At 40.2% G+C, this 24,847-nt stretch overlaps 1 protein-coding gene across 2 annotated transcripts in view; it reads left to right on the top strand.

The window, feature by feature from the left end:
* DERA (deoxyribose-phosphate aldolase) overlaps positions 1 to 22,900 on the top strand; it is a 46,442-nt gene extending 23,542 nt beyond the window's left edge. Inside the window, exons 7-9 of one of the 2 annotated variants that reach the window (XM_066319531.1) lie at positions 15,250 to 15,362; positions 18,862 to 19,011; positions 20,456 to 22,900. In XM_066319531.1, coding sequence (XP_066175628.1) covers positions 15,250 to 15,362; positions 18,862 to 19,011; positions 20,456 to 20,512 — 320 coding nt within the window. In that variant the 3' untranslated portion in view covers positions 20,513 to 22,900. Of the gene's footprint in view, positions 1 to 15,249; positions 15,363 to 18,861; positions 19,012 to 20,455 lie in introns of those variants that run through there. The other variant, XM_066319532.1, reaches the window with a different exon arrangement.
* Positions 22,901 to 24,847: the final 1,947 nt, after the last annotated feature.

Genomic DNA, 24,847 nt, shown 5'->3' with positions numbered 1-24,847 from the left:
TAGTACCTTATGTCTTCAAAGCACATAACTGACATTAGCAGAGTAAATCTTACAATTGCCTTGTAAAATATGAGACAAAGATAATAACAGACAAAGCAAAAATCAAACTGAGATCAGTTGTGAGTTTCTGGCTTTAAATCTCCTGCTCAATCCAAAAATCAAGGGTCTCCCCTCAGTAGTATGTGAGTTGTATTATGAGTTGTTTTAATGGTGTGTCTACAACTTCAGCTGTATTTTGATAGCAAGTCAGTCAGTTATTAGAGCCCAGAGCATATAGGGCCAAGGGAAGAGGCTTGGTAACACACAAACAAAATCTCACTTTGTGTCTTGTTTCACTTGTCTGAAATACAACCAAGTGTGTTGAGTTTATGGCGTGTCTGTAAAGGGTACACTCTACCTGTAAAATATCCGTCAGAAACCAGGGGCAATGTGTGTCTGTCTTCTAGAAGCAACTCCTTTCTAAGGATGTGATCTGTCTCTGAATGCTCCTCAGGATGACAGATGATGTTCAGCTCTGCTCTGGAGATCCGGTGTGGGGCTGGAGGCAAGTCAGGGAGTTCTTACACTTAGGAGTGTGTGGGAAGAGTGCTTAGCACTGATGGTAACTGAGGCTTTCTTGGACACTGTGTTGAATGTAGAGGTGGTTGCAGTTGGCTGCTTAAGGGGCTTATCAGGACAGTGATTATTGCTGTGGAATTATACTGGGAGTCGATCACTTCCCTGTCTGCTGCAGCAGATATCTTGAATTCTTGCATAGTCCATGGTTGTTCTGCACCTTCAGAGCTCTAGTTAACACCACTGGAAGTTTAGTGCAAGGAACAAGCTCAAAATGTGCTGTGGAAGACTAAGATGCAGCATGACAATCTGTCTCAAAGTTTTGAATGATATCATGGACTAACAAAGTTATTGAGTTAGGAGTAAGATCAAAAGATGGAGTATCTTTAAATACCGTCAGCCAAAAAGAGGTTGGAACAGAAACAAGTGACTTCATTTGTTCTGGTACAGAATGGGGAGAAATAAAAAAAGCCAGCAGTATGAAAATGCAGATAACAGCATGTTCAGTGAGGCACTACAAGGATGCTCCTTAAATGAGGTAATTGCCTACAAGCTTTACAGTGATACTGCAGCTAATCACTAGAAATAATGTAGGCGTGATAGATAAGCTTGGAGTTGAAAAGTTCCAACAATGCAATCACAATATCCTCAGGTCTGAATTGCTGATGAGAGGCCATACAAAGACTAGTAGAAAGGAAAAAAAAAAAATCAGCCTGAGTAAAGCAGACCTTGAAGGAATGTGAAATGAGACTTAAAAATCTGTTTGAGCTAAGTAATATGTGTATAGGGAATCAGAAGTGAAGGAATGGAAAGTGGTTGAGACAGGCTAGGGCAGGCTCTCATGAAAAGTCTTTCCAGTTGAGTCAACAGACCCTGCATGGGTAAATAGAGGACAGAAGTAACACTTAAAAGAAACAAAGATGTTGGGGGAAAAATAAAGATACAAAGAGTCTGTGAAGTGAGAACAGAGTTAGAGTGCGTACAGTTAAGCCTCATTTGTTTGCAGTTTGTTAAAAACCCAGACGTGCATGCAATGGCACATTTTGTTATGCATTTATTTATGTGCTTACTGAACTGTGTGCCTGCCTACACAGCCATATCTGAGGGGAGATCTTTATTTGGGGCCATTCATATTTGTCAGAGCAGGATGCCTGGCAACTCTGCTAATTTTGTGCTAGGTCTGTTCTGTTAATTGTATTCTCCTGTAGTCAGAAAATAAGAATATGTACTCTCCAGTGAAGTCAAAGAAGAAATACCAGTGTAAAACTTGTCAGCTCTATACCTGTTTGTTTGATTTTGTGTTACCCACACCACCACTTGACTTTCTCCCTTCACCATCTCCACTTACAAATAGAATCAATGCTATTTCCAATCACTTCTCACCAGAAGAACACCAAGTCAGGAAGCCAGGAGATGGGTTTGAGGTTGCAGAATGACTTCTAGCATATCATCACTTTGACAACTCTTCTTGCCTCTCTGGCTTTCTGTGTGCAAAATTAACATTTGTGCACTTTATAGAACCTCTCTGAGGCTTAGTAAATTAAGATATAAGCCAGAATGTGTTCTCCTTGTTAGAAGGTAGAAATTTTTGTGCCTGTGCCTGAAGATGGAATGCTTGATCACGATTCAGACTGGGAAATGGTGCAAGAGAAGGTCTGGACATTTTCTGGTGGGAGCTGCTGGCTGTGATTTCGTGGTACAACCAACCCTGGGAGTGACGGTGGTGGTGGGAGCCAGCAGAGCTCCAAGTTGGTGCTTTGTGCACTGCAGCAGACAGGAGCAGCAGAGAGGTCCCCTTCCTGCAGCTGTCTCACAGCACTCTGCCTAAAATGTGCTTCCAAATGGAAGAGTTCTGTCGTGCTTTGGTGCTCTCCCTGCCCTGAGCAAAGTGGAATTGCAGAGGGGCAGGAGTGTGACAGCTCCTTAGAAATCCCAGGCTTGTCCTTCTCTCTGAGGGTAAAGGTCTGGGTGCTGATTTCTGCTTCTTGACCTTTAAGAAAGGGTCTGTTCTTTATTATATTCTTTGTGCTTTGGAACTGATTGTGAAATAGCAGGCTGCAGTGAGTGGGCAGGTACTGACAGAGTAGCACACTGTTGAGAGGGGTCAACCTTCTATTAGCAAATTATCCTCAGTGCCTGAGTAGTACTTTGCTTTTGCTGATATTCAAGATCTTTCCAAAACATGTTAATTATGGAATATCTAAATGGTATACTTTCAATTTATAACAACTGATGCAGGGAGGTGAGAAAGCACCCCTGTTGGGTTAATTTTCCCCATGAATGAAACCTTGTCTCTATGTTAAATAACTTGTTAGAATTTGAATTAAAACTTCTGAAGTTTCATATCACCTCAGACTCAGAAATTGTTGCACAGTGAATAGTTCAAGTCAAACATGCCAGCAAAATAACAGGGCTTCCTGGCAAAAAACTTTGCATCTGTGAAGCTCTGGTATTGAAGGTAATGGTTTGAGAGAATGAAATTTTAAAACATGGAAATATTATGTAAAATCAAGAGATGTGCTGGGTACTATTTATTTCTCTGATATTTCAGGTTTTTTTTTTTTTTTATTCTGTCAGCAGCAGGTGTTAAATTCTACTAAACCAGTGAAATATATAAATAAATATTTAATTTACTGTACCTATCAATTATATAAAATTGGCTTATGAAATATTAAAGTATCTTTTTAGAGACTGCAAATAGGAACACTGGTTAGAAAATCTATTTCCTTAACAGAAACTTAATATAAATGTGGAAATAAACTAAGCCTTGTATTTTTTGTTGTTGTTGTTGTTGTTTTGGGTTTTGTGGGGGGGGGGGGGTTGTCATTTTTTTGTTTGTTTTGGGTTTTGTTTTGTTTTGTTTGGTGTTGCTTTTTAAGATATCAAGGCCTGGTGGTTGTGCCTGTCTAATTTGAAGACATGTGCTCTTGGCAGCAGCAGTGTGGATTTAGACTTCTGAAAAGAAAAGTGTTGAGTGGAAAAATACATCAGGAATATGTGATCTTGAACACCATTAGGCTATTTCAAAAGACTATGGATACTCACTTGAATATACCTTTTAATCATAAGGACACAGGGAAAAACAAAGAGGCATAACAAGAGATGAGCACAAACATAAGTGAAATGCCAGTTAAGGCATGAAAGCAGGACAAAAACGAAGAAGTTTCCCATAAGGAGGCATGGATTCTTTTCCTTATCTGAATGTTAAAGCTGTATGTTGAAACACACTGATATCAATATAAAGACATCCATGAGCCTTTATCAAATCATGTCCCGATGGTGCTGATGTTGCATTTTGAAGAGTTACATCATGAAGTGCAGAGAAACACTGGGTACCCCAGCTGACTGCTGGGTTGCATGAACACATTCCTCACTGAGCTACACAGGACTGGTCAAATGCAAAGCATTTATCATGGAATGTACTCATTTCAATGGTGTTTGGAAAGAGACTCTTCCAGCTTGCCTCTGTGGTTGTTTTGCAGTGTTTTTTATGGGTTACACAAGGAACTTGAATTTCTTTTCTCTGGTTCTTGTTGTTACAGCTCAGATTGTGTTGGGGAGATCTTGGAGAGAATGGAAGATATTCCTTTCTTTAATAATATACTTTGAAATTTCATCCCCTGGGAAATGCTCCTGATTTGGTGTTCTTGGGGTTTTTTTAAATTCTTTTTCAGAAATTGTAGCTTTAAAGTTCAGCATCAGATAAAACAATTTAAGATTTCTGCCTGTACTTTATAGTTACTAAGGACTATAACTTTCCCAGAGGTGTCTGTAGTAGTCCTCCTTCTGAGGGATTTTTTCAAAGACTAAATTGACAGCAAAGGCCATAGTCTTCATGGCAAGTCAACAGGGATCTGACATCTGATTGTCTTTTGTACCTTTGATGTTTCTTTCCTGCTACCTTTTGGGCTATAAAGTGATTTCTTTGCAGTGTACAGCTGCAGCTGATTTCTAAAGTTGACTTCTCCCTAAAGCTAAGGTGTAGGATAGATTCCTCCTTGGTGATACCAGGAGTTCTCCTTGAGTATAACATCTTCTTTCCATCACCTTTGCAGTCATGTTGCCAGTCCAATGTCCAATTTACCAGCCTATCCCAAATATCACAGTAGTGAAGGAGTGAAATCTTGTAGTTTGCCACCCAAGATGTGTCAATTCATCTCTAATGGACCAAAAAGGAAATGAGGGATGATGTTCCATATTCCATGCATCACACTGAACTTAAATTATGGAATATGAGATTTTAAGGCATATATCTCCAAAAGCCTCCTTCTCACTACTCCTGGAAAGTAAACCTGTGGAGAACTCAAAGGAACCACAAGGCCTGACTCATAAATGGAGCTTTGGAACAGACCTGACCCCAGGATGTGGAAGCAGCTCTGTGGGTGATGATGGAGAGAGATGAAGAAAAGGGGTGGCATTGTTCAGCTGGTTCCCTGCCATCCAGATACCACATACATGCTGTTGACAGCTAACTGGTTAGGTTTATGCTGTAAGCAGACACTGTGCTTGCAGCTGCTCTGGATCTCAGCAGATCCAGCTTCTCAGCAGCTTGCTTGGTCACAGCTTGCAGCTTCAAGGCAGAATCTTGCAGGAACTTCAGCTGGGTGAATTCTGTGCTGTTGTAACCAGGCCATTTCCAGTGCCTGGGTTAGAATTACAGCTCAGCTTTAGACTAGGTAGAAATGCTTGGGTTTTTTTTCCCTAGAAGCAAAACAAAAATATCCTAGTAAAATAAACAGAGCTACTCAATGCCCTTGAACAGCTTCTTGGTGAGTTCATTTGCAGGCCCTTGCTTGTATTATGAAGTAAGAACTGAAGCTGGGAGAGAAACTCAAGAAGAAAGTAATATATTCTTCTTCCAAAATGTTGAAGAGATTGAGTAAAAAAATAAAGGTAGTGAGAGATAAAGAGAAGCTTTTTGGTTTGAAGTGTTCCTGTGCCTTTTTTACTGTCTTAAGAACACAGTTTTGCAGTGAAACATGGGAACATGCAGAGCACTTTGTGATTTATGTATGAAAGTGCTGCAGATGAGAACAAATAATTATTAATTAGTAACACCACTGTATTTTGTTATTCCTTCCTGTCCAATGAATGTCTTGTTTGTGAAAGACAGAAGCAGGAGAGATGTGAGATTATTTGAGAGGAATTTTTATACAGTGGAAGGAAAAGGAAAGATAAGAACAGAATCAGTTAAAGTCAGAAGGGGACAACTAATATGGCTTTTGAGGTATCAGTGATGCATTTTGTATTATTCATGGCAGTGACTCCTGTATGGCTTCTAAGTTTTCTAGGTTTTCATTTGCTAAATTGGGTGGGGCGTCACATAAAGAGTAAAGTAGTCAGTGAAATGTAGAAAGATGGAGATCATCATGATCATGTGTAGCTTGCAGATGCCTTTCCACAAAATGTGGTTAGCTACAGCACTGATTTTTATGTTAATTTACTAGTGAATAATTTAAAAAGACCTGTTTACTTTTTAATAAAAAGGAAAGATATAAATTGGCTGAGTGTTCCTAATGTTACTTACAGCTGCCATTGAGCAGATGTTAGGGATTCTTAGTGGTAGGCTAGACCAAAATAAGTTTTATGAATAAACAAACAATTTCTTTTTACTACCAACTCTTTCAGGCTGGTTCTCTCCCAAATTCACTGTGAATGGCTTTTTAAAGTCTCCTCATAAATAATTACCTTTCTTTGGCACTTTTTTCTAGGCACTTGGATTTTAATTACAGTGATGAACTGTTTTAATAAGTTGTTAAATAATTTTATCTTTTTAGGACTGCATCCATTTTCTATTTCTCTTTGACTTCATCGGTTCCTGGGACTTTAATCCTTTTAATTCTTGCTAATTCACTTTATAAATTCATGCTGGAGTAGTAAACAGCAGGCAGCAGCATCATTTCTTTTTGAACTCTATGCACGTACACTCACCTCAGCTTGCTGGTTATCAATGGTCTCCTGTTACTAGTTACCATTTTGTTTAACTCAGTCATTTGGATCACAGTAAGTATGAAAAGAGAGGTAATTAAATGGAGACAATGTGGTTTTGCTTCGGGCTAATGTCTGGGGGCCTTAAAGCCCTCCGCGGAGGTGAATACAGTGCTTAGTTGGTAGATAAGGAATATGTAACACTGCTGTACTTCACCCCAGAACAGCATCTTCCAATGTAAATACTTATCAGACACCTTTGCGTGTGATTTGATGTTGGGAAATGCTGAACACGGAATTCCTCCAGGCTTCTTCCGCTGTTTGTGCCAGAAGGAAAGGTGCAGACAGGGTGGTCGCGCTTCCCACTGCCTCTTGCAGTTTGGCACCTGACAGCTCAGCAAAACACAGGGGATGTTCTGCTTGACCACCTCTGTTCCTGAACATCTGAGTGAAGAAGTCATTGATACCAGAGTGAGGCTCTGACATATTTTACATAGATGGATTTTGTTGCTTTTTCCTTTATCCCTGTAAGAAAGATATAAAATGTGCTGTCTCAATGAGGAGTGACATTTAATAACTTGCCACTAAGTACCTGTGAGGAGATATATATATATCTATATATATCACAAAGAGAGTTTGATATTCCATTTCTTTCATTCACAGTGTTTCAGTAAAAAGAGTGGAATGCCAAAGCTCAAAATAATAATATGTATTTAGTGTAAGTTTTTAAAAATGTAAAACCTATCTATAAAATATAATTTTGAAGACTGGAATATCGTCTTTGTTTTGCAAGTGGACTGGTGAAATCAGCATTTCTCCATTGGTTTCAATATATATTTTTTTTAACCCAAACCCATGCAGTTGTTTAATCATATCATTGGTGCTTTTGGTTTGAGATACTCACCATAATTGCAGTCTGTGGTAAGATCAGCACACAGGCTGTTGGCAAAGGGAGATGGAGAAACAATCCCCTGGCATATTAAATACCTTTTTATGAGTTGCTCCATATTTGTGATGGTGCTTACTGGTCTTTTTTGTTTCCTTCATTCAGGTAGTGCTCAGCAGATGTTATGCCAGAAAAGTCTGGCTGAATTTATCAAGCAACACACCTTCATAAAGCATCCCTTTGAAATAAAATTGTTAGTTTTGTCATGTGAGCATTGTTAATAATGCAATGGGAGGAAAAAAGGATTTCTTAAAAAACCAGAAGTGTCTTTCCCTGGCCACCAGCAGAGAGGTGCCTCCTCTTGGAGTGGGGCTGCACAGTCAGGGGTTTTGGTTGTTTCTTTTCATTGAAGGGAGCTGTCAGGTTTTTTGGTATTCAGGCTGCCTGAAGAGTTGGGAACATTGAAAACAACTCTACTGACAGAAAACATTTGTCTGTACCTGGAAGTTCTCACCTACACTGCAGCCTACACATGTGGGCTTTTGCAGTTTTGCCGAATTATGAAGGTGGAGAAAGAAAAAGGAAACGCTCTGAGGGCACAAAATTTCCTGAAAAGTAGGAGCTTTAAGTAAGATTTGTGCACTTTAAAAACAAGCATTGTGATGCTTTATATGTATAGGTAAGGCCATCCAGGATGTTCCCATTTGGATATTTTTTTGCATCAGGAAATCCAGGAAGTCCATAATAAATTCGATGTGTTTGCAACTTGTTGGTGTTGAAGATGTTTGAGTGTCACAAAAAATAAGCTGAAAGTGCTTCATATTTTCCTGGTGATTGTGTGATCAAGTGGAATATTCATCCCTCTATGCAAGCCCTCAAGAAATCTGTTCTACCTGAATTGTAAAAGCCAGGTGGAAACAAACAGGTTGCAGATGAGTCTGGTGAGCTCTGGCCTCCTTTATTTTCTGGTTTTCAGGCAAAGCCAGAAGCCAAAACATTGAGCCTTCCAATTGCCCAAGGAAAATGCCTTTGATCCTGGAAGTCCCCCTGGAGCCTTCAGCTGTGCTAGCTGCCTTTGATTGCAGGGGACAGTGTGGAAGAGGGGCTGATGCTGCGGTTTGTCCTCTGCTTGACAAAGAGGCTGGATGCTGGATAGATTCTGACTGTGGCACTAAGACACGGACTTTTAAATCTCAACAATTAATCCTGCCTTTCTCTGGGTTGGCGTAGGAACAGAATCTTAAACTGCTTTTAACATCAGGTGTTGAAAAACACTCAAAATGACATTGAAGTGTCATGATTTTGGCTGTATTATGGATGGTAGATTTTTAAAAATCTTTAAAATCATAGCACCTTTTTGATAAAGTAGACTGATTTTCTGCTTGCTATTCAGTGTGGAGTATTTCCAATTTGATTTTAAACAGCTATTTCTTCAATTTGAGTAATTTTGTTACAAGCTAATAGACAATACCTAAATGTACCTGAGCTTTAATGTTAACATATTGTTTCAAAGTTGTTATCAACGTTAAAAAGCACAAAGCTAAATGTAGTTACTTAAACATGGAATGCAATATACCTTTGCTGTGGTTCTAAGCCATCATGCATATTTATTATTTTCTTCCAATTGCAATTGCTATTACTGGTAGATATATCAGGTTTTAGCCTGAGTCTGTAATATGTCATGTCCAGAACAACATTTTGAGAGTCTGAGATGTATTGATCCAAAACCAAGAATGCCAAGAAGGAAAAAGCCTGACCTAGACCAGTGCTGTTTTAATTATATTACAGTTTAAGCTAGTTTATCATTGTTCAGCTTAATTTAAGTGTGAACAAGGAAGTGATGCAATGCATTTCAGTGTTTGTAAAGCAAGCTTAAAGGGAGAGGTTTTCAAATTGAGTCCAGTTTCTCCCACTTAGTTTTGGGGTTTTTATCCCTCTCATCCTAGCCAGAGCCCATGGCTCAGTGCTGAGAGTGCTTGCATTCAGTCTGAAAGGAGAGGCCAAGCTTTATGTTTCTTCATCAGTAATTGCTGTAGGAGGCCATGGATTTGGGAATCTGGGGCCAGAACTCTGTCAGTCCTGCCTCCTGCCTTGGGTGCACCGTGCTGCACTCTCAAGCTGTGCTACACAGGAGGTTTCTACTGATGTCTCTTGTATTTTGAATCTTGCCCAAAATCAGCAGTATGGGAAAAAATAGCCCACAGAATGGCTTGTGGAGGAAATCAGCACTGCAGGTGGGTAAGCTGAGAGAAAGGTCTGGTTTATCCCAGTGATGGTAAGGTTAGGATTAGGTGTTGGGATGCCTTGATTTATTTCTTCTTTCAAGCCTTTGGCTTGACATATGTCATTAGGCAAACTGCTTCAGCAGTTCCAGCAGTGCCATCTGCAAAAAGAAATAAGGTTAATGTAGGTCATACACTGTAGCACCCCTGAGTGCAGTATGTGGTACGCCCTTTTAAAGAGGAAAAATGGGATCCTGGTAAAGAAACATGAGATTTAACAAGAGGGTTAAAATACAGGAATTCCTTGTTGTCTCACAACAAGCCACTCCTGCTGCTTCCTCCTTGGAGAGGAAGAGGAATGGCTGTTCCAGCAGCACATAAGTGCCTGAACCCTGGCATGTCCCAGCAGTGCTGTTGCACAGCAATGCGGGGAGGTGACTGGGAGCATTTTTCCTTCTGGGCTTCAGTGTGGCTCCAAGCCAGCTGCCACCAGTGACAGGGATTCCAGCTGTGGTCTTTGGATCCAGAGCACATGTCTGTCATGTTTTATCTTCCTTTTTTTTCAGGGTCAGGATTAAATGCTCAAGATGGTATTTTGTGTTTGGACTCAGATGTTTATTAATTCTTATCTACATTACAGTCTCACAAGCCGTGAGTGCTACAGCACTTCTAGCTAGCAAACTAAAAATGGAGCTTTTCTCTCTCTCTACAAGGCCTTTTAAGGATAAACTGTCCAGTTAAGAGATGACACCTGAATTATTTTACTTTTAACCCAATAACCAACCACCCGTGGCCTGAAATGCAGACTTTTCTATCCAATTACAAAATACCACCCAAACCCACGAAAAAGAAGGTGGAAAAGGACTTAGCCTCCACCCTAAAACCTCCATCTTGCTTTATATGTATTACTATATTCTAAAACCTTAAACTCTAAGTTTTTCACCATATGATATTACACACTTCTACTCAAACTACACACCCATAATCCTCGCGCTGTCATTCATTTTTGGAAGCCTTCTCCAAGCCTCAGGTGAAATGCAGTGTTTTCTTGGGGGTCAGTGCCTGTCAGCACAGAAAGTCTAAAATTCTCAGTGCCCAGGGTTCCAACACATCTCAATTATTTATCTCCTCTTTCTCCATGCCACGTAGGGATTGGGTTGGAAGGAATGCTCTAAAAATAGCAAGTGCCTATGCTATGTAGCTGAGCAACAGAAGGTGGTGTGGCTCTTCCTGCTGAACCTTCTGAAGAAACATTTTAAATGAACACACAAGAAACTAATACTAATTAAGTAATAGTATTCTGTGGAGACCTGTGGTAGACGCTGCAACAGTGCATTAGCAAGCTGTGCATAATTCAGCAATGCTGAATTCTGTCAGACATCATCTACAGAGAATTTTGCATAACTTGATATGGACTTGATAATTTGTCCTTTGTGTGCATGTGTAAGTGTGTTCCTAAGGGCATAGTTTGGCCTGCAGAACCCCTGTTGCTGGAGGTGCTGTTCAAGAAAGGAAACATCCATTCTCAGTCTTGGAAACCAAGCTAGGCTGGAAGGATGGGTTTTCAGAAGGTTGTCCTACTTGTAAACAGACATTAAACATGAAGTCCTATGATGGGATTTTTACTTTTTTTTTTTTCCCCTCTGTGCAGGCACTTTTTTGAAAAGAGTTGCAAAAAATTCTCAGCAGACCAAGTTAATAACCAGCATTTTTCAATGGTAGCTGAGACACAGGCATGTGAAAACATTCATAGACACCTCACCAAAGGGTCTGGCAGTGTAGCCTCTTGTCATGGAGCTAAAGCTACCTGGTGAGCTACTGCTCAAGTGAGTTGTCACAGCTTTCTATTCTTTTCTCCTGGATAGTAAAGTTAAGCAAATGGGGAATGTATTTCATCTTGCTGCTGGAGCAGGATAAGGACGTGTAAGTGGGACAGTTAAGGATGAGTACATGTAAGTGGGACAATTAAGGATGACTCAACTGACAAGAATTAGCTGCTACATTAGCCTTTTATATCTTGCCCTGCCTCTTATTTTCAGAGGGTTGTTAACCTGGTCACCCCTAGTAAGACTAATTGTGTGTGAATCTGAAGACCCTTAGTTTAGGTGCTCATAAAATAGAAAGATGACTTGCTAATGGGACTTCATGCACATTTGATACGGTACTATTTTGTCATTGCTGCCTTGTCAGCAGAAACAGCAGGTGGGTTTGCAGGTCCTCTGAGCAGAATGCCACTTTTTGCAAAAATCCTGGAAGTCTTGGAAGGATGTGTGTTCTCCCTGTGTCACTGCATGTTGTTATATCTCAGTTGTAGCAATGAAGATATATCTATGCTCGTTGTAAATACTTACAAAGTAGCACGGCATAATTGTCCCTCTGCAAGCATCTCTCTCTAAACCATTGTTTAAAACTACCAGCCACATCTTTGTTCTTTATTAAGACTAAGGCAGCAACATAGAGTCTGTAGGTATCAGGAGATAATCATTCCCCAAGGGCATTTGGAACCCTTCACAACCAAAAGGTTGTGATTACTCCACGATTGCTCTACCGCTTATTATTCCTTATTGCTTAATTATGGAATCAGAGTATGTTTCTTGGATGCTGTCATCTAAATAAGATTCTCCACTTCTCATGCTCTGCTTCAATGTTACATGGACTGGAAATCTCTGCAGATGTACAGGATAACCATAGGGTAGGCCAGTTCTGGAAGCCCTTCTGACCTTTTGGGAGACCACAGCATTCATAAATGAGGTTGTGTATCTAGAAGAGAAAAAATACAATGGAATTCCTCTGAAGTAAAGGGCCTGTTTGTGTTGAGCCCACAACCTTGGTGTTATTGCATCATGTTCTAACCAACTGAGCTCATCCCATCTCCTTGGTTCAGTGAGTCTCACATGACTTGCTGCCTTGAAAGGAAATGTACTGCTGTGGCTTCACAGTGGAAATTAAAAGTAGAAAGAGTGGTCTTTTCGAGGCTCACTGGGCCTAGAAATCTACCCTGTATAACTGATTTTGTAAAATCTTGGATTTAATGCTTCATTGAATCGTGTCATCTACTGGAAGGGAGAGGAAAGCCTTAGCCTTGATTTTTTGAGTGCATTCATTCACAGGAGGCTGAGAAGATGGGTGATGAAACTTGGGTTCTAAATCATCACCTAAATTTCCAGGTGAAGTTCCTTCTGAACTTAATTCCATAAATTTGTCTTTTTAGAAACTTGAATAAGAAATGGAATGGGTGAAACGCCCTTATTATCACAAGGCTGGCATAAAGTTTGCTTACTGAGGTGCCCTTTACAGCAGCACTTGATTTTTAGATTTCCTTTTTCATTGCTGAAATCCAAACATTAATAGCACCTTCCATCGTGGCTCTCCGTGCTAATGTGAGTCCTCTGTCTCCTGGAAGAGGCTGCCTGCAGTCCTGTTAGCAAGCTCTTGTGTCATAAAAAGAATTTGTTCTGGAAATAAAAATGTATTGTTTTCATTGTTAGAGGATGCTACCAAATTGGCTGTATGTTTGTCTAATAATCACATCTAAAGCTGATTATTCTCGTAATAGCCTTAAGATATTATTTAAAAATAAATATATAAATGCACAACTTTTGTACTAATACTAGTTTTTAATCTCTTCTTGTTTCTATGAAGTCTGAATGAGATTTTCAAAATTGAATAATAATTTGATCCGTTAATCTTTTGAAGCTAGTAATTTTATTTTCCCCTCTTTGCAGTCTCTGAGGCTCGCAAATGAATAGAGCTTCATTACTGGAGTCTGCATTTAATAACCATTATCCATTATCTTGTAATTAAGACTCCCTGTAACGAATCATGAGGACAATGCAAAAATACATAGTACATTTCTTTAATGAACTGGAAAATGTTCATCTTGTTCTATTTAGTAATGAGTTGCTGAATAGTCGTTAAATCCACTGGAGAATAGAACTAGATGGATTTTGAAGACTATCTTGAGTTTGTGGTTAATCTATTAGAATTAAAATTTCATCTTCTATTTTTATCAACAGCTGATTAGAAGTCATTCTGTTTGACCAAATTGATTAGAAGACCATATACAAGGGCAGCTGTTGTTTAATGAAAGTTTTTAATGAAACTGTACCATAGAGATTTGTAATTATAAGACTTATAAAAGCTTTGACTTACCTTATAGCAGAAAAAATGAGAAGTATTGCACTGAAGGACTTTAAGTGCTACATTTCGAAAGGGAAATTAAAAATATAATTTGGTGATGTTGAAGTTTCACTTCCACTGCTCCTTGTTTTAATGTGACTATCAGATGTCCGTAGTGTCTCTCTGGAAGGGAGCAGCTCTGAAATGTGCAACTCAATTGTCTCTCCTGTGTGCTCCGTTCTTTGCAAAGTTCTGTCAACTATTAATTGCCTCTTTTGCACTTTCTGTGGAGTTAGAATCTTTCTTGCAAATAGCTGTTTCTCTCCAGGATGGAAGTTGTCACAGGAGGGTGCAATTGAATCACCACTGGGCAGACATGGTGCCTAGTCAGGAAGCCTACAGAGAAAACTGTGGTCTTCGAAACCCCAAAGTTGGTGACACCATCTGATTGTGTTTAAAAGTCACAGAAGCATGCCTGGCTTTGTGCTGCCTTGCCCTCAAGGCTGAGACCCATCTGTGTGGCCGTCAGCTGTGCCAGCAGGAAGGCACTCTCTGGAGGGAGCTGCAGCTCACAGAATGCAGTCAAGGCAGCTCCTTGGAGCCAGGGCTGAAACTTCCCTTCCCTACTCCAGGGGATGTTGTAGAGGCATCATCATTCACATAAGAGACAAAATGGACCCCAAGCCAAATTTGAAGTGGAAGCAGATGCAGTTCCAATTGACTTAAGTGGATGATGCACTACTACATGATGTTTGAATTATCCCTCTTCTTCTTCCAATTACTTTTGATAATTAATGATCCCACAGTACACCTTTTCTAAGAAGTAGGTTCCTAGGGGTGAAGTGCGTCCTAATGAAATTAGAGAAGTTTTGTCATTGTGTTCTGTCAATGCTGGATCATGCACTGCAAGGCACATAGTTTTTTGTTAGTTTCTTAGCTTTTTGTTACACTGTGCTTCAGGATTTCTTTCAAGCCAAGGCAGAACAGCAAGAATACACAAGAATGTTACACAAGTATTAAGATAGGCAGTGGAGAATATTATTCGCTAGTGAAAAAACAGGAAAAAATAAGCCAGGGCTAACTCTTGTCCTTTAAAGAACACAGGTGTTTTGACCTTGTTACTACATTAAATCAGACTGTAGATTTAAGTATAGTAACTTGCAGTGTTATAATTGAAAAATGCATAAAAAGAGAGTTTTCCCTCTGGTTGCAGTATTACACAGCTGGTTTAGTAAATACATATGAGATATCTTCCCCTTCTCCTAAAAACAGCTGCAGCAGATACAATAGCAGACTGTCAGACGTGAGACCAAGTAGATGTGAAGTTGAATTAAAAAAAAACAGATGAAAATCGTTTCTATTCTCAAAGATCCTTGTGGAAATACTAAAATGTTGATTTATGTACACCACAGGGACATCTGTGCAAAGGAATGCTTCAGAATTGCTGTGAAGCAGGAGGGCATCTTTGAGGCTGTGAACCTGTATGTGCAGAGGGACTCCTGTTCTAAAACTTCTATAAAACATTTTCCTTCCTTTCAGGTTCTGATTTTATAAAGACGTCTACAGGAAAGGAGGTGGAAAATGCAACCTTTCCCGTTGGCATAGTCATGATGAGAGCCATTAAGGAGTACTACTGGCAAACTGGCTACAAGGTAGTTCTCATTTCCTTTGTAGAAATTAACCAAACAGGCTCACTCAGAAAGAAATAAGAATGTAATAGGATTGATTTGCTATTATTAATTTTTTTTTACTTTAATCTTTTCTCCCTTGAAGAATTGTTATTCATTCCGTAAAAGCTCATGCCATCAAAGTGTTCCCTGCTGCATCTGGATTTGAATTTTGTTTCACCATTTTAGTGGCCGTGTCCCTCAATAACAGGGCTGACCATGGCTGACATGCTCCCATAAACCTCATCAGAGCTATGCAAATGTAGAGCCATTGAGTCTGTCTGGTGTACACAACTCTATTTTCTGATTTTGTCCTGGCAACCCAAGGGATACGTTTTGCTCTTTCCTCCCTTGCCAGAGGGGCTTCCCGAGGGGTCAAGGAGGCAGATCCAGTTGTATCCCATTGCCTGGGATGGAAGAAAGGAGAGGGGGAACAGGGGTTGGAAGAACATTATGTTTAGCTATCAGGTCGCTATCAAACGAGGTCCGTAGACAAAGGGGAATGTACAGCAAAGCCAGTGATGAACATTCATCCTTTCGCTGAAAGATTGAGAAAGGAGGAGATTCCTAGGAGGGCCTAAAGCTACCTCTCACTTCCTTTTTCTATGAGCAGGTGGGGGCTGCCAGTTGGATCTGGTGCTGGTGTTCAGCAGTGGGCTTCATCACCTTCAGCACCAGGGCGGGAAGCCACATCTCTAGCTAAGAGCCTCTTCCCATTTCTGGCCGCCCTTCCCTCCTCTCCAGCTTCTCCTTCTGTCCCTTCTGCAGGTGGCCTTTCAAGGGACAGTGTCAGGACATGGGATGAGCAGTGAGATGGAGATTGTTGGGGCTGTGGGAGCTGGAGGAACATGTGGCACCAGCTTAGATGTGTGTCCATCCACTCTCTGGAGCCATCTAGATGAGGCCAGCATGGATCCCCGGGCTGTCCCCACTCCTCCTTCCCCCTCCTGCCTCTCTCTCTGCCACACAATAATTTAAGCAGCTCCAATAGTTGCTTCTGTGGGTGCACCATGAGTGCCCCAGCGTGAGGCAGATCCCTGGGGGCAGCGGCTCCCCTGGGCACCAGAGCTGTGTGCCACAAGTTGGTCCCTGCTGCATTAGCACAGCTTTGTCCCCATAATTGGATATAAATGTTGAATTCACCTTTTGCTTCCAAAGAAGGCATTCATGGTATGAAATGTGTTGTTAAGAGTAAGTGCTTGTGTCCGTGTGCATGTGCGTGTCAGTGAATTAGATGTAAACTGACTTTATGTACTTTTATTAACCCAAGACAATATTATCAGTGACAAGGAAATTCTAAATGGTTTCTTTAACAAACTAATTTTGCTGCTGTAGGGATGATTTCTAGCAAGGCGTTGCCTGGGAAAAACAGGTTAATACAGAAATTAAACTTCTTCAAGGAAAGGAACAAGTTGCAGAGTAACATTTATTGACTGATAAGCTGTGGTGGTGATATGAAAAGTGTGCAATATAATGGGAAATAATCTTTTCCTGTCATTATTGAAGGACATACATAAATTGGTTTTTCTGTTGGGAAAACCCCCAATCCAGAAAAACTTATTACTTTTAATAATGTAAGGTGAAGAGAAAATTCTTGAGGAGATGAACTTATTAAGCAAAATAATGAAATGCCGTGAAACAGCAGGAAAGTGGTAGCTGGACTTTGTACTGCTCTTGAATTAAATTCCAACCCCCCTTCTTTTTTACCTTTTTATGGCAGTCAGATGTGCTGTTTGGAAAGCTGGTAAATGGAGGAGAGGACAGGCTTGTCTTTGTCAGCTTTTTTTGCAAAGAAAAGAGCTTTCAGAATCTGCTAAAAGGGGAAGGAATTCTGAATGATGGTTTTAATTCTCTTACTAACTCTGTTTCACTTGTTTTTGGCACAGATTATCTCAACAAGACGTAGTATTTCTAGGAAGAGATCTAAATTCCAATTTCATTAGGATTTCTCTTCCTGAGGGAAAACACATTCCAACTATTTTTGTTTATTATCTAGAAGATGCTTTTCCAGTTGCTGGGCTTTAAATTCTTTTTGGAAATCTAATGTTAACAGATGCATGCATACACTCACACATCTATTTGTCGATCCACAAAACACAGTCTTCGTGGTTTGGATTTATCAAGCTTTTCCTGCTTTTGTTCCTTTTAATCTTATTGGAAATATGCCATTATCACAATGCTCCAGCATGAGAGAAGGATTTATTCTGTGTTTGTTGGTCCTGAAATCACTATATAAAACAGATTACCAAACACATTTAAAAACAGATACTTTCTGATTCCACTGTTATATCCATAAGGCACAAAGAAATCCTCAGTGCACTGAGGTTTAGGGAGCTTACATGCAAAAACAAAATGATAATTCTTGAAGAATGTAAAGGTTGATGGCAGAAGGAAACATAGGAAGAATCATTGTGTGCTACATTTTGTTCCGATTTACTTTTTTAAATGCAGGAAGAATTTTTCCTGATTCTCCTTTCTTTTCAAGAGTTTAGGTAGTTAAACAGGCCAACATTTTGGCATTTGTGATGAGGGATTTGATAGCTGAGTGTCACAAGCTCTATCTCAGGACGAGACGTGTTTAAATGGCACATAACCAAGGGACTGGCATTAGTGGTGTATGCCAAGTGCACAGCAGGTCCATCATGGTATTCAAGACATGTTTTACCTCAAAAAAAAGTTTTACTTCATGTTTGTGCCTTTGCAGACATGGCAGTTCACCTTCAGATATAACACACATCTCACACCGAGGGGCTGAAAGCACGTCCAGCCTGTGGTGGGGGACAGGAATTTTGCAGTTCCTGTGAAGTAGAGACCTTTCAATTTTTTGATGAAAACAGACATAATTTAATTCTCATTTGGAAAATTTTAGTGAAAATTAAACCTCTGATAGGTATGAATGTACAGCCAAACCATATGTAACTGTGCTGCACAGACTTTTTATAAAATAGCAGCCAGTTCTGAGTCAGCCACCTCACGTGCAGCATCTTTAGTGTTATGTTATTGTTGTATATTTGTTCTATATTTGGAATTAGATTGGCAGTAGGTGATGATGACTTGGGCACTGTGTGGTTATATGCAGATATCTGGGATATCTGCACTATGTGATTATATGCAGATATGACTGAGATATGCAGATATCCCAGTCCTGCCTAAAGCCCTTGTTCTTGGGGATTTAGGTATTCCCATTAGACCTCAAGCCCAGCTCCTGAGAAAGTGCACAGGGGTCAAAAGTATTGCTCCCTCAGGATGAAAATGTTCTCTTTGACTAATAGCTGAGGCTTGATGGCTCCCAATGCTAGTCCAGACCTTGTCCTGTTTGCAACCAGGTCCTTACCAGGTAGAGCTGTTACATCACCAACACTTGGAGGCTGCAGCAGTACAAACATTGATTGCTCTTCCGGGGTTGCTGATGGATGAAAATGTGGATTGCACTTCTTTTTAATGTTGTTGCTGTTGTTGTTTTTGTTTTTCTCTCTCTCTCAAGGTTGGATTTAAACCTGCAGGGGGCATTAGGACAGCCAAAGAAGCTATTACTTGGCTAATGCTGGTGAAGGAGGAGCTGGGAGTAGAGTGGCTGACACCAGAGCTCTTCCGCCTGGGTGCCAGTAGTTTACTGGGAGACATTGAGCAACAGGTGGGTTGTTGGCAGCTCACAGCTCGTGCAGAACAAAAGTAATCTTTCTAAATGTGCTGGCTCACTGCTTCTGCAGAAATGGAACATCCATCTAATTCATTATTAATGACAGGTTCACTTCCAGCTCAGTATTTCTTTAAGTTTGAGCTGTCCGTACAGACATCTGGGGATCTGATGTTGGGGCAGCTGACCATGGTCTGGGCCATGTTTGCAGTGTAAAATTTTACAAAATTTGGGCAAAAAGGGCTCAGTTTGCACATGTACAGAGTCTTTTCAAATGCATGCCAGTGTTCTTCTCTTCAATCCCAGCTGTGACTGAGCCTGGCAGACCCCTCATTTCCCTGTGCCACAACTCCTCAGGGTGCATTGCCATCCTGTGGAGAAAATCACATCTCATTCTACATATGGGTGCTACTGGTAGACCATTTTTAACATTGGTTGTTTCCTGGGGAAGAAGTTCCCAGTGGGAGGAAAGATTCTGACCTATTCATCCATGATCTCTACAGCAGTGGCACAGGGTATCAACCCCGAAGGATGTAGTGCAATTTGGAACATTGTAGGGTCACAGGAACTACCAAAACATGAAGGCTTCTGGTCTTGACTCCCATATTCATTAAGCCCAGGAAAGGAGATGATATTACCTTTAACCAAGAAAAATATCTGAGAGTGATTATCCTGTTTGGGCTGCTGGGAAAACATAAGGTATAGGGGGTTTGGGGGAGGACAAAAGCACCAATCTTTTCCTTTCCTCACCTTTCCCAGCAATTGAAATACTGACACATTTTAAGAAATGTTTTAAGAACAGCTGAGAGGTGTCAGGTTAATATTCATGACCGCTGTAAACCCCTGGCTCACTCTTGCAATGAGAATAATATTGTCTTGCTCCCTCTGCCTCACTCTTGACCTAAAATTATGTCCCTGGTTATGACAGAGCAGCATGAGCTTTCTCTTTGCCACTGCTATCACTGCTGGGTGTTAGAGCACAGCCAGTGATTTTGTTACACCATTTGTTCTGATTTCTTAAGGGTTCTGTCTTTTATCTGCCAGGGATAGCACAAATGCCCCAGCCATGACCAAAGCTCTGCTGTTCTATGCAGTCTAAAAACATAAAATGTCCCAGTCAATATGCACTTAAACAAGCATACTGAAATAGTCAAAGCCAGATGACACAGGAAAGCATTGACTTCTACCTGGCTCTTTTTGAAATCTTAGTTAAGAGCAATAAGAGTCTTTGCTTTTTACTTTTTTCTTTCAAAACAGAGCAGCAAGAGCCCTTAGTTCATATCCTACAAGCAAATACATTAAGGGATATCTTATTTTATGCACACACACAAACAAATATCTATCATCTTCATCTGGCATGCCTTTAATTTGTTACTTCCTTGACACTTGCAGCTTTATAGTCATATATAATTCCATCATAAATTTTCTTTTTTTCTTGCAGATTTTTTATCATGTGACTGGCTCTTATGCACTTCAGCATGAACTGGCAATGGCTTAGACACAAAACCAACTCAGGATTACTTTTACAAAAGAAGTCTTTAAGCAAACAGCATTCAGAAGTCTTCTGACAACCAAGTGCACATGATAGAAGTAAAGGACTAATTCTCCCTTATTCATAGTTTATGGTATTTAAAAATATGCTCAAGTCTGCTGGTTGTACTTGATCCAAAAGCAGAAAAAAGGTGGCATTTCTGAAATAGTTAAATGGTTAATACATACAGATTTGCAAAGTTAATCTTGCAAAATCTCTCAGACTAGCCTGAAAAGCTCATTAATGGCAACGCTGAAATACTATGAAAAAGATTTAGGTGGCCTGGTAACACTTTGCAGTCTCAGAATATGAAATATCTATGGAATGTTTCAGATTGCTAATTAAGAGCTACTGATCTTGGAATAGATTTCCATTGACCTCAGATAAAATCTTCTGGCACAGATGTGTTGCACTATTAATTGTTCTGTTGATTCAGTTTAAACCATTGTAACGGGAAAGAATGAAACTTGGCTATTACTCCTCTTTTATAAAATCTCCTGTAGCAAAAAAAAAAAAAAAAAAAAAAAAAAAAAAGGCAACCAGTCCTCTTTTTTTTTTTTTTGTATTTTCCCCCCCAAACTTGGGCACAGACATCCATATTTAGACCCTTGAATAAAAGTGGCTTGATTTCCAGAACAGCTGAGTATCCACAGTTGCTCCTGAAGTTAATGGGAGCTCTGGGTGATCAGAACAACTGAAAATCAAGCAGTCTCTATATAGGTGCCTAACTATGCATTCAGGGGCCTATTTTTAGGCATTTCACTCTTAAAATTTTAGTCTAACTTGCTTAGAAGCTTCAATTCCTGTCTCCTGTCATTTTAAAACACATTCATGCAAATCTTTCCATTTTAATGTAGGGGGGTTTGACTGTCAGTTTGCAAGTGTCAGTGCTAGGCTGGCTGAACTTCAACTTTGCCATTCTAAAAGAAATACTTTAATTTTAAAGATTATTTAAATTGTGTCCTATAGGGGGTTTAATGCTTTGATTAAAAAAAAAAAAAAGTGCTTTTTTTCAGAGCACTTTAAGAACAACACGCAAATCACCAACATCTTTTGAATATCAGACTGGAGCTAGTAGATTCATTATATCAGAACTGCATTCTGCTCACTAACCAGAGTTGTACTAAAAACTTAATTATCTTATCATCATGACTAGTCTCACTGACTTAAGTAGGTCTCATCATGGAAGTAAGAGGAGGAGGATGATTTTGCTGTAAATCAAGCTACAAGGTGCATTTATTACAAAGAGATTTATTGTAAAGATAATAACTCTGTTATTTGTCTGGCTGTACCACCTGAATCACTAGAGTGCTACAAAACACCTTGGACAGATAGGAAAGCTGATTAGGAAAAAAAAATCAAGAAAAACAACATATACAGAAAGCAAAATCCTATATGAAGTGCTCAGGATTAAAAATGGGCCTTAATTTCTCAGGACATAGTTCATCCAGGGCTTTCAGTCTTTTTCTGCTTTAGGTCTCAACACAGAAGGTAAGGCTAAGCTGTGACTGTTTTTACATTTGTTTTCCTGAAAATGGCCCATTTTTACCATGAGTTTTCTTTCTGCTTTCATTGACAATTTCATCAAGGAAAAATCCAAGTGCCTGTCTGCCTACAGAGGGGAAAATTCTGCTGCTGACTTTTCAGAAATACAGAAAGCATTCAGAAATTCAGAAATTTCTCTTACAAGAAGTCAGCTCTCACCAGGTTTTTGCCAGTCTGACCCTCTGCCGTGCCCTCCCAGTCACCACACACTGTATTTTGTTGCTCAAGCTCTGTAAATGTTATTAATGTTATAAATGTCCCTACTTTCATAGCAGGAAGTAACGCCACTTGCAAACCAGAGTTTTTTGTTGTTGGCTGTCTTTCAGACAATTATGGTGAAGATAGACACTATTTTTTTGGAGATGCTTTAGTTTCTAGGTGGAGGACTCTGTGTAGTTCCTTAAAATTAATGGAGGTCCAAGTTTGCCACCTCACTGTGTAAGGTGAGTCTCTGAGAACAACCTCCCTGTCTCCATGGGAACTCTGTTGATGAAAGAAGTTGCCAGGAGGAATCCTGTCGGCAGTTTTGATGTGCACATGGGCTGCTGGTGGTGACTTCAGGGGTGAAAGCTCTGTTTGCAGAGGGAGAGGTTCTTGAAGAGTTGAGGATTGCCACTTCCCTTCTCCATGAATGTTAAAAACACACCTATGTGAAATACTGGGCAACTCTAAGCCAACCATTGTTTTCAGAGAAGCTGGACTGGAGTGTAGTCTATACATTTTTTTTTTTCTGCTGAAACCTTTTGTCAAAAAAAACAAAAAAAAGTAACAGAGTCTGTAAACACATCCAAATAAAGATTATTCTGGTTTGGGGATTGTTCTTTTTCAAGAAATTAGCAGAAGGCTCAGTGTTTCAGAGCAACTGCTTGTCTTTGTTTAACTCTGTGGTGATTCAAGTTATATTCACATTGTCTGTCTGTGGGCCACCAACACAACCCAGAGCCTTGTCTCTCACCCTTCCTGCAGAAGCTGCTGGTACCAGCCAAGAATTACTCTGCGGACAGCCCTTGGTGATGTGAGGGTTTGAACCTGGGCCAGGGATGCCATCAGGAGCATCAAGGGACGGGGCTGGGGACAGGGAATGAGGCTTATCCCAGGGGCATGTCCAGGAGACTGCTGCCAGCTGAGCAGGGATGGGATCTATCCCAGGATGGGGCAGAGCTGGAGGGCGGCTGAGCTGAGTGGGGCTTCTGTGCAGGGCCAGAAGCATTCCTGGGCTCGTGCCAGCACTGAGCCTGTGAGAGAGCCAAATACTGGGACTCCCCTAAGTTCTGAGCTGAGGTTGTAGGTGGTGTGGCAGGATCTTCATTCCCACCCATCAGGAGCTGGGTGTGCTGGTTCCTAGGCTTGCTGCCCTTCATCTTAACCCTTCACTGCCCTTTTTTACACCTTTCCCATCTTTTTCCTGCTGGCCATTTGCTACTCTTCAGCTGCGGTCAGCTGAAGTTTGTGGACGCTGCAGCAGCACGTGAGGACCTGAACTCCCGGGAAGCGTGCAGCTCTGTCACTGCACAGACTCTGGGAAAAGTTCCGATTTAGTTCTGTGCTTCAGGCCATTAGAAAAGGAACAGGCAATTATGCACTCATGTCTAAATATATTTCAGAGTGTAGCATATGTTTTGTGCAAGTCAGTCTTGTATACTAATTTATTATTTTTATAACACTTATTCATTTAGGATTTTAAATAGCTTCATTTTGTAGACCGCATTACTTTGCAAAGAAGAGAATAATATCAAGAAGAAAGTAAAGTAGAAGCTGCAAATCTAGAATATTCTGCATCAGCTTATTTACTAGAAGAGGGAATTGGGAGAGAGGGTAAGCTTTTTTCCTGGTTTGTAGGAAACAAAGATATTAAATAGTAATTATATGTGAAGTGCACGTATCAGCTGGGGCAAGTAATACTTTGATATCTTTATTTCATCAGTCATATAAGTTCATTCTTTCATTTCCTTTGTGAAGCAGGAACATACATTATATACCATAGCACATGCCACTGAGACCGAAAAATCTGATCTACTTTTAATTTTATTTTGCTCAGTTGGAACTTTGGTTCCTCGCCTCTCTTGGGGAGAAAAAAAACCCTAAACAACAACAGCAAGTTTTATCCAAATCTTGATGAGCTTTTGCTGAAATCACAGCTGGATATGTATTGTGTGGGGTAGGAGTAAAAGGAGGGAACTGCTTTTATTTAGGTGCAACCTGCCCAGGAGAGGAAGAATATTGTCCTTCTGGTCAGTCCTTATGTAACAGGGCTACCAGAGAGAAGTGTATTCTTATTATATAAAGACACTGTTGGTAAAATTACTGATTTCCTGTTACTTTTAAAGTCCCAGAAAGTCAGAACAATGTAAAATTAAGAGGTGATATGACTTAGAAAGAAGCACTAATAACGTTTGCAGCCCTTGCACTCCCTAAAAGCAGGAGTAAGTAGGTGATGGCTGCAGAAAAATACAGCAAAGCTTTCTTGAGACATAAAAGTTTCAGATCTCCAAGATCACAGGGAGTGTTTGAAAACACTGAATTGAGGAAGCATAAATTTAAAATTGCTTTTTTAGCTGAGATGAAAACAAAGGGCTTTTTAAGCAATGTTAACAAACTGAGGAAGCCATACTGGAAATTATTACACTTGTTTTTTCAAGCCTTGCTTTCTGTATGGGAGGAGTAGAGGAATCACAGAATCACAGAAAGGGTGAGGTTGTAAGGGACCATGGGTGGCCCAACCTCCCTGTTCTGGCAGGGCCATCCCAGAGCATACAG

The sequence above is a fragment of the Sylvia atricapilla genome, chromosome 5 (genome assembly GCF_009819655.1).
Source record: "Sylvia atricapilla isolate bSylAtr1 chromosome 5, bSylAtr1.pri, whole genome shotgun sequence".
NCBI lineage: Eukaryota > Metazoa > Chordata > Aves > Passeriformes > Sylviidae > Sylvia > Sylvia atricapilla.
The sequence above is the reverse complement of the archived record's forward strand: the minus strand, read 5'-3'. Positions and strand labels throughout refer to the sequence as shown.